The 10,541-nt window shown below is 40.4% G+C and overlaps 1 protein-coding gene across 2 annotated transcripts in view; it reads right to left on the bottom strand.

Moving 5' to 3' along the window:
• The window catches only part of Bora (BORA aurora kinase A activator), a 32,123-nt gene that overhangs the window by 16,795 nt on the left and 4,787 nt on the right, over nucleotides 1–10,541 (bottom strand). For both annotated transcript variants that reach the window (XM_031361365.1, XM_031361364.1), the window contains exons 4-9: nucleotides 7,900–7,945; nucleotides 5,206–5,287; nucleotides 2,818–2,883; nucleotides 2,026–2,082; nucleotides 1,362–1,525; nucleotides 642–777 (exon numbers count right to left, since the gene is read on the bottom strand). In XM_031361365.1, coding sequence (XP_031217225.1) covers nucleotides 642–777; nucleotides 1,362–1,525; nucleotides 2,026–2,082; nucleotides 2,818–2,883; nucleotides 5,206–5,287; nucleotides 7,900–7,945 — 551 coding nt within the window. The remainder of the gene's footprint in view (nucleotides 1–641; nucleotides 778–1,361; nucleotides 1,526–2,025; nucleotides 2,083–2,817; nucleotides 2,884–5,205; nucleotides 5,288–7,899; nucleotides 7,946–10,541) is intronic.

Below are 10,541 nucleotides of genomic sequence, written 5' to 3'. Positions count from 1 at the left end.
TTTTGAGACAGGGTTTTTGTCTTAAGTCACTGTTCTACTGTTAAAAAAAGAAACACCATGACTCACTGGGTGGTGGTGGCACAAGCCTTTAATCCCAGCACTTGGGATGCAGAGGCAGGGGGATTTCTGGGTTTGAGGCCAGCCTGGTCTACAGAGTGAGTTCCAGGACAGCCAGGGCTATACAGAGAAACCCTGCTATAATGGTGGTGCATATGGTGAAGGAGCAGCACAACTACGTCCTGACCAGCAGCTCCAGGGAGAGAGCGACTGGGCCTAGCATAGGCTTTTGAACCCCCATGCAGACTACAACTCCTAACCCTGGTTCATTCATAGAATCCCACTTCCTATGACTAAGCATTCAAATATGTGAGCCTCTGAGGGACATTCTGACTCCACCCACAGCAGCCTTACTAGGTAGCTCAGGCTAGCCATGAATCTATCCCCAGGGTGGCCTTGAATCTATGATCCTTCTGCCTCTGCCTCTCAAGTACTAGAATTTATAGCATTAGCTAGTACATTTGATTTATATTGTTCCTATTGTTAAATTAATGTTTCTACAAGTTAATACCAGAGCGTTCATTTAGAAGTGCTGGCAGAGCCTTTTAACAGATATCGGCTGCGTATAGAACTCTGAGAAGTACCTGAGCGCGGCGTCTTTCCTACTTTAAGTGCGATTGGTGAGAAAGTGGGTGAGGAGAGGGCTGATGGGCTGGTACTGACGCTCCCCAAGCTGTACTTTTTTGCACTGTTCTGAATGGGGCTGGAAGAAAACTGTCCCTGTGATAAAAAATAAAAATAAAAAGTAAAAATCAAGTCAGTAATCTGTAACTATATTTAATTTCTCTTTGTCATGGTTATACTGCATGTTCTTTGTCATCTTCACAACATGCTTATAAACTAGGAGTTCACAAGAACCAACAACAAAAGGCACCTTGCAACAGAGACAAGACTGCTAAAGATTCTTGAAATAAGATTTCAACATAAAATGAATTGGGTTTAAACAAATCATTCATTGCATTTCATATCAAGTAGCTGTCTATGAAAACATCTCTAATTTAATCCGTCAATGCTAATCCAGTTGTTACACTGCTAATCTTTTGTTAATTCATTAAGTAACCCAGGCTGCGATTCCCTGAGACAATTTGTACACCTCTCTACCTCTAAGCACAAAACTGAAGTCTACTGGAATCATACACACACACTGAGAAAGTTCCCAGGAAACTAAATACCCAGGAGGAATATTCCTGGATGTGATTTGAGTATTTACATACAAGTGTATCTACGACACACTAGCCAGCCACTTCTTATGGCACATGGTGTCTGAACAGGGCTTCTACACTGTAATCCATTGGATAAAACACCTCAAGAGATCCTCGGGCACTGCAGGGAGGACTTCCGGGAGAAGCTGAAGGTAAGGAGTCAGAGATGCTCCCATTCACATCTAAAAATAGCTTTCTTCTGAGAGATGAAGAACTGAGGTTCCCAGGAGATTGGTCCACAAAGTCATCCGCTCTAAAATAGTCTCCTATATTTACCAATAACAAAAAGAAAGCTGGTCACTGTAAGAAGTAACTACATTTGTAGAACCCAATTTTTAAAAAAGTCATAAAACATGTTTGAAAGTTTTTCAATTATATGTGTGTATAATGCTTAAAACATTCTTTATTTTTGTAGTTTTTCATTATTTATTTGCTGCTGTACTATTTTGAGTCAGGGCCTTACTATGGAACCCAGGCTGGCCTTGAACTTGTGGCAATCCACCTGTTTCAGCCTGCTGACTGCTAGCAGTGTACGACCACGCCTGACTTGTTATCAGTATTGTACCAGAACCATTCAAAAGTTAAATCAATTGCTGCTCACAGTAAAGTTCACTATGATAAAAACACTAATTCAAGAAATGTTCAAGAAACAGAAAAGCTTAGAGGCCAGTTTCCTGTTGAATGACAACACTACCATTCACAAAAAGCCAACAAAATGAAAATCTCTGAGTTAAGTTATGAGATACTCAAGTCATATAGTATTTACCTAGTATGGCTTCCAAATTAAAATCCACAGGCAGAGACAGCAGAGTTTGGCAGGCAGCTAAAAATAAGCAAAGAGATTGGAAGTATGCACACGCAAAAGTATGTGGAGGCCCATAGCATGTGCTGCACGCGCATGCACCTGCCCTCCCCCAGCCAGCGCCAGTCCGCTGGTGCACTCCATTCCAGGCCCCGCCTGCCATCTTCCTCTGCTTCGTTTCCTACAGCTTCCTGATCAGAGCGAAGGGCAGACGTCCGCCCCAGCTAGGAGACTGGTACTTGAAACTGAACGAGACACCAGCAGACACTAGGGGAGTTCTCATACTAACGCATCCGTGCTTTCTTTAAATCTTTCCCAAACCAGAAATCAATTCACAATTCACATATTTTACACAAGGAAGCAGCACTTGACTGCTATTTTTTTATTTTTTATTTTTTAGAGACAGGGTTTCTCTGTGTAGCCCTGGCTGTCCTGGAACTCACTCTGTAGACCAGGCTGGCCTCAAACTCAGAAATCCACCTGCCTCTGCCTCCCAAGTGCTGGGATTAAAGGCATGAGCCACCACCACCCAGCCAACATAAGTGTTTTTGAAAGTCAGTTCTCTTACAGCTCATTCACAAAACAACTTCTTAACTTGAAGTGAATGGCGCAGTACGAACTGTGTTTATGTTAAATGTAGCTTACTATGCAGCATGTTCCTTTCCAGACTGTTCACACCTACCATTGCATTTCTGAGGAGGGAGACTGTTCACACCTACCATTGCATTTCTGAGAAGAGAGACTGTTCACACCTACCATTGCATTTCTGAGGAGGGAGACTTGGCTTTTTCCCAACAGGAGAATCATTATTGCTATTTAGGCCTGTAAAATATTTTAAATAGAAAATCATAATTTTATACTTATTTAATTCAGGGTTACATTTTCCAGAATAAAATGCTATATACTATAGTCTTTCATATTTAAAGGATAAATATCTAAATTTATAATTTTTGTACATTTCTGTTAGATTATTTAACAAATAAAAATAAAAGATTACCATACTAAGAAGGTATTATGTAATTACCAGTTTTTAATGACAGTTATATGTGGTTTTGATATACAATTAATGCTTTGATATGTATATTCATTGTTGAATGAGCTCATAAAGCCAACATATCTCAAACAGCTTATGTCATTTAATTTCCCTAAAATAGGTTTAGAAAAACTCAATTAAGATATTAGATTATTTTCACAAAGAAACTCTGACATGTGATGAATAAAACTATACTCAATTTCATCGGAGTCAATAATACATGTTGCAGTGCATGCTAGTGCATGCCTTTAATCCCAGGACTTGGGAGGCAGAGACAAGAGGATCTCTGTGAATACAAGGACAGCCTGTTCTACATAGAGAGTTCCAGGACAGCTAGAACTGCAGAGGCTCTGTCTGAAAAAAAAAAGTTCATGTTTTTACATCAATCACTAGATCCAGTATAGAATTACAGAGTTGACCAATCCTAACAGAGAACAGAAAAGGAGTGGGTCAAAGCCTGAGTGAGAGTTACTTGTTAAATACTGTCAGAATGGGCACAGTAAAGACAATATTGGATCTCATGCTCCCTTCTGCCAAGACCACAAGCTGATTTTAGAATGAATCTGAACACCTTCATAATTAGGCTTCCAACCCCTCGGAGCGTCGGCTGCCACCTGTTTTACTGCTGCAGTCACTGTGGCGAGCAGATACTACACGAAGCACCTTACAAGAGGAAAGACTCCAGTGCACATTTCACCCCAGCAGAACACAGGGCAGGGCAAAGGAAAGGGACAAGATACTTCCCGAGGACTTGTCCCAGTGACCCACTTCCTCAACGGCCCCACCCACCTCCTACAGTTTCCAGACTCTCCCAAAATCACTGGGGTATCACTGCCTGGAAACTAAGCTTTATGATACAGTTTCCTCCCATTCTTCTGCACCAAACCCAATGGAGGTAACAGAGAATAGCTGCCGTGTACAACGCCTGCTAGACACCCGGATGCTATCTTTTGGATCTCGAACGTTTCCCAGTGGCTCCCGTGTTAAGGGCTTTATCCTCAGCTTAGTGCTATCTACAGATGTATATGCTTCAAGGTGCGGGCTTCACTTGAAGGTCTTACTGGCCGAGGGTCCGCAGTCTCCCTCCTTCCTCTCTTCCATTCCTGGCCACAATCAGAGCAGGTTCCCTGCATCAAGCTCCCCTACCATGATGCACTGTGCTACTACAGGCCCAAAGCAAAAAGGCCAATCATCTGAGGCCTGAAACCTCCAAATCAGAGCCAAAATTAAAGCTCATGTTTACCTACTATGCACAGGCTCTGGCTTTAATGCCCAGCATGGAATTCCCTAGGTATGGTGGTCTATCAACAGTAACCTCAGAATTCAACAAGCACAGGCAGGAAGATCAAAGTTCAAGCCTCAAACGCGAGACCTCATTTCAAGAGAAAACAGAAAGAAAAAAGAAGAGGAGGAGGAGAGGGAAGAGAATAAAAGAAGGAAGGAAAGAAGGAGGGGGAGAGAGGAGGCATCCTGCAAAGGGAAGCTCCCTCTTTATTAGTCTGGACATGAAGTCAGTCTATTCTCTTTGGAGGAGGCCACACTGTTTCTGTCCTCCAAGGGTGATGAGAACATCTTCAAACATACGCCTATGCACATGCTCATATAAATACAGCTTTACAAAGCTACGTTGGAACAAACTCTTTTCGTCTAACTGCTTGCAGTAGGTGCAGGAGTGTGAGTGTCCTGAAAGCTAGTCTCCTAGCGTTGAGTGAAGCAGCACAGCTCTGCAGAGCATCTCTTGATTCTACAGTTCGCTACAACGAGCGGGGCCCCCTTTACAAAGACTGTCTTTTCTGCATTTTTCTGATACTGCCTCACTTTAGAAAAAAACTTTCTCAGAACATAAAATACTACTAAAAACTAAGATTATATGAAGGTATAATCATCTGTAAGAAAATCTAATACTAAAAAATGGGAATGGGGAGAGGCTAGTAGTTATGAAAATGTTTGGATATTTACCTGAAAAGGAGTCAATCTTGTCCCGCAGCAGCCTCCTAACCAAAGCCTGTAAGGGGTACTTCACCGTGTTTCCCTACAGTCATGGTTCTGGAGATGCATGTTGAACCTTCACATTCACTTAGTCCCCCGGCTTTTGCACACTGAGTACTCACATTTACTGGGATGAAGCTCTGGAGGCTGTTTGCCATCATGGTCAGTCCAGGGAGAAGGCACAATAACATCTTTAGTAAAAAACTAGGAAAATTCAAGTTGTACAATTAGGCTTAAGCTCCCCACACATGGGGTGAAAAGTACCTTCATTATTTTCAAATAGCCATCAAGGTGTCATATATACTAACTTGGTAATTTTAAAATGTTAATATTCAACACAACTGACCAACCAAAGTTAAGGGGGAAGAAATGTACACATAGAAAGAAGTCTTATACTTTAAATCGACCACTTAAATGTGAAACTTACAAACTCAGCTAAGGGTATTACTCAGGTAAATTACTTTTGCTTTCTCTGTCCATTTGTTTTGGGTTTGATGACAAATTTAAGGTTATAAGCAATAAATGGAGATAAATGTACACATGTAAGTAAGTGGTATGCTGGACTTAGTCCGAACTAACTCTCAAGATCTGATTCTAAATTCTCAGGAATTTGGACAACTGTTGTTAAAGTCAATACTATAAGTAAAAGTATGTAAATTTACAGTTAAATAAATCACACTGATTTAATCATTCAAGCTGTATTACTTATACATTATTTCACATTTGCCAGTATCTATGTTTTTGAGGTTAATTATACCTTGGGTGTATATATGTGATGGGATCTGTTTCATTGTGGTGTACTGAACGGCAACCATACTTTTTCCATTCAGTGATATTTTAGTAGTTGGAAGTTGGCTATAGTTTGAGTACTGACAGTATGGGTAGCAGCAATCCCTGAAAACATACTAGGTTTACAAAGAGAGAGCCAGCTGGTACTCATGTCCCTCTGTGTCACAATCTACTCTACTCAAATGAACAAAAACCATCTCTATCTATGTACGTATTTATCTATCATCCATCCGTCCATCCATCCATCCATCCATCCATCCATCCATCCACTCATCTACCGATCCACCCTCTCTCTCCCTCTCTCTGCATCTTTTGTTCCTAATGCAGTACTTTCCCCTTCCCTTTGTTTCCGGGGTAGAATGTTTTCTTTCCGCTGTTACAGAGAGGACAAACGCTTATTTCCTTAACTAAAGCTGTGATGCGTCTGTAGGGAAATCAGGTGAAATGAAAGGAAGTGGGCAGGAGATAATGCTATGGGAAAGTATAGAGGAGCTTACTTACACACGATTACACGTACACTCAACATTAACTAGAACCCAAACATGACGCGTTTAAAGTAACAAGTAGAGAACAGGCATTTGAAAGTTTGGTTAACAGTCAGTATCACAAAAGCAAAGAAACAAGGTGCAGCATCAGAGACAAGGAGCAGAAACGCTCTGGCAGCGAGGTAAGGTCACCCACAGCCACCCAGGCTGAAAATCCAGAGCCTCCAGCTTCTTAATCCACTGCGAGAAAGAAACACATGCACAGACCACACTGCAATAATGAACACAAGTTACCACCTATCAACAAGGCATTACTCATGCCCTTACTAAAATACAAAAATCTATGTGGGTGATTATTTGTAAAAATCTAAGAAAGATCAAGAAAAATAAAATAAAATCAAGATGCCAACCAAAATGAGGATAAGCCTGTTTAGCATAATTAAAGGAGGGTATTGTAGATATAAAATTAGTCCCCACTATACAAGAAAAGCTGCAGCGGTTTCCTTCAGAGACTGGTAAGGACAGTTTTTGTTCTCTATTTATTTTGACGTGTATATATAAAATACCCTCTGCCTACGATATACTAAAATCTGACACCCACTCTGATTTTATTCCCCTATATTTTACCCATTGGACTCTCCTTGAAACAACATGCAGGGTTTTAAAAAAGGAAAGTATTTTCCAAAGTGTTGGAAAGCTATTCCTGAGACATTTAGCTGGGGAAGAGTAGGAGGGGAAATTTAAAACTAGACATAAAAAGGAAAACAAGGTTTGTCAGGAGTAAGCATTATACCACTTTCTAAAACAAGGTTATAATCTGAAGTATAAGGGACAGATAATATGTTAGAAAAATCAAGGAGGGACCAGTCACCTGACTCCAGAACAGGCCATTAATACAAATCTTTGAGGGTACAGATGAGCCAGTGTAGCTAAGGAATAGAAATGTGTAGTGGAGACCAGAGGGCAAACAGGAAAGCTCAAGAGGTGCTGCTCTGACGAAAATTCTTCCTGAGGAAAGAATCAGATATCTTAAACTAGCTTAGGAGAATTAAACCATCTTATGAAATACATTCTAAATCCTTAAGAATTAACAACAAAAGACAAAACTAGTGTGTATGGAAACTAGACAGTGGATGACTAAAAGTACTCAGCTTCCTTTATATAAACTCCAACCAGAATCAGAAGTTTGTGCTCATCAGTCTTCTCAAAGCACAGGGAAGACAAACTCTGTTAGGCCTTAAGCAGGAAACGATGAACAGAGAATAGTGCCCCAAACCGGACTAACCTAGGCAGAGATGGGCTAAGCTAATGACTTCCATGAGCACTAAGAGAATTATTGAGACAGCTGAAAACTAACGGTCTTGTAAAGAGCTCAAAATGGTGCAGGAATAGATGGGAAGGGGAGCACTGAGGACTAGAGGGGAGCACTGAGGACCAGACGGGAGCTGTGACAGTGATGGATTTCAAATCTTCCTAAAGGAGAGGGCACGCATGCAGAATTCATTGTTGGCTGGCTTAATGATCATAACAGTGTTCAGTTACCTCTTCAATGGCTTTTTGTCTTTTGTCTTCCACATCTTTATCTATTCTATACAGAGATAAAGAAGAAAAATAACCAGGCCATTATTTCAACTTATTCAACATTAAAAAGCATTTAGTTCACGGTGGTATTCTGGCATTCACATTAGCTGTCACACTTACTACCCTCTTAGTCAAACTCTGGATGGAAGAAAACTTTCTTGTAAAAGGCTTGTGTTGATATATCCAAGTTCCTACCAATAACATAATTTAAATAAAGTGCTTCTAAGCAACAGCAACGAAGTACTTCATTTGATAGAAAACTAACAACTGTCCAAATACTCTTTTTTTCAATTACAGCGATTTCATTATAGTGGTAATTTTAGGATAAACTTAATTCTGAAAGGAAATTAAGAACCTACTGTTCTGAATGATAAGCAAAAATACTAATTCTAAAATATACTAACAATATAAAATTTTGTCCAAATAAACACTTTTCTTTTTTCTAATGAAATACAGAATTACATCACAAGCTTTTCTGCTATAAAATTTAGTATAAAATGTCGGGTCCCAAGCACAAGGCATCACTACCAAAGATGTGGCAATTAGCCTTGTAAGACCACTTCTTTATCTTAAGCCCCAAAAGAGTGGATGCAATCCATCCATAAATTAGTAAATAAAATTTAAAAAATAATTTCAAATTATTTTCCTCAGTAGCTGCTCATGTACATAGCTGTTCCTGCTTTAAAGGAAAGGGGGAAAGGCAGCCTGTATGGGGGTGTGCGCGTTTCAGAAATTAAAGTTAAATGAATTTTTAAAGTCAAGGAATTATGACAAAATCAACTATGATGATCCGCATGTCCTAGCATGGGTGACAGGCCCTGAGGCTGAGAACTCAGTAGCATTCACTATCATGGCCATATGATAACCATATCAAAATAGCCATATATGCATTCATCTAGCTTTAGCCCATTCCAAATCCTTCTGCAATTTCACCAGAGGGGCTCGAGCCTGAAATATGCAGCTAATTATTGGAACCAGGTAATTGCTAGAATTGAAAACTCTACAGTGGCAGATGGGGCAAAGTACCACGTCTAGCGCACGGCACGACTGCACACCACATCTGCACACAGGTGGCAAGTGCTCTGAATCCTAATGCTTCCCTTTATTCTGATACACCTGAGTGAGTGACACATACCAAAGGAAGGCCTGACGCCCTCCCTGGCTAGTTAGGGAGAGGTGTCAGCGGCCATTGCTTCTCTCCAAGAATGAATTGACACAGGGTGTTACTTCCTTTGGTAGTCTTACAAGCATTCAATGAACTACATCAGTAAATTAACATTAGAATAGAGTCCCACTTTCCTCCTATACAACAAATCCACCTACTGGAATACACTGAAATTCTCTTTCTAAACTCAGCCAGATAACACATCCCTATTTTTGTAAAATATATTGCAACTGTGGGCTACTTGTCCAGTTAGCTTTTCAGGGCAGGAGTAACGTGCAGTGCCTCAGAGCTCAGCAAGTGTCTCCACAAGTGACATCACACTGTCTGAATTCAATATACTGAAGAGACAAGGCAAAAAACAGAGTATGTATTTTGTGGGGGACAAAAACATTACTCATATACTCATTTGACTTATATTTTAATCTTCCCTATAGAAGGTATTAGTTAAAATTTAAAATCCCGTGTGCTTTTCAGCCTATTCCCTTTTGTCCAAGACTTCAGGTGAGTGTTGATTATGGATGAATGGTCATCAGGACACAAGAAGAGAGAAATGGGAGTAGGAAAGCAGGCAAGTGTTTGGAAGGACATCTCAACAGATGCACCTTTCTATGAATAAATTCTAAAGCCAAAGAGGAAAAGATCCAGTTGCTTTGGACTAACAATACACCTATCTTATGACAGAAAATTAAACACTGCAAAGCCATGTATTTAATTCTTTTTTAAATATTAAAAAATAAATAAATAAATAAACTCTAAGCCTTGCTCAGCCATTATCAGAGAAGCTTCCTCCTGAAGTAGATGACAGCAGATACCCATAGCCAGACACGATGCAGAGGATCTGGAACATTCAGTATAAATGGGATGTCTCCATCACATCCCTCTCTCAGGGTAAGGGGAACAATGCAGAAGAGGAGGCAAAGAGAGTGTAAGAGCCAGAGGAGGTGGAGGACACCAAGGAGACAAGTCCCTCTATTTCAGTGTGAGCAGTGCTCACCTGAACTCACAGATGTCGCAGCATACACAGGCCTGTGTGAGTCTGCATCAGCTCCTGTGTGTATAGATCATGGCTTCCGGTTTAGACTGAGTGGGTCTGATTCTTGTGCTTTGTCTTGCACTCTGTTCCTTCTGTTTGCTTTGTCCAACCCCAATGTACAGGTTCTGTTTCACCATAGTATAGTGTGTTAACTATATCATATCATATTATATTATACTTCATCCCTTAGAAGCCTATTTGTTTTCTAAAGAGAATGGAAAGGGAGTGGGATCCAGATGGGAGGGGAGGTGGGGAAGAACTAGAAAGAATAGAAGGAAAAACCATAATCAGGATATATTATGTGAGGGGGAAAAAAAAATCTACTTGCAATAAAAAAAGAAAAAAAATCAGACTGTAAAACAAAGGTTCTGCCTGGCGGTGGTGCATGCCTTTAATCCCAGCACT

This window comes from Mastomys coucha, unplaced genomic scaffold, assembly GCF_008632895.1.
Source record: "Mastomys coucha isolate ucsf_1 unplaced genomic scaffold, UCSF_Mcou_1 pScaffold9, whole genome shotgun sequence".
Taxonomy (NCBI): Eukaryota; Metazoa; Chordata; class Mammalia; order Rodentia; family Muridae; genus Mastomys; species Mastomys coucha.
This window is presented reverse-complemented; position numbering and strand designations above follow the sequence as displayed.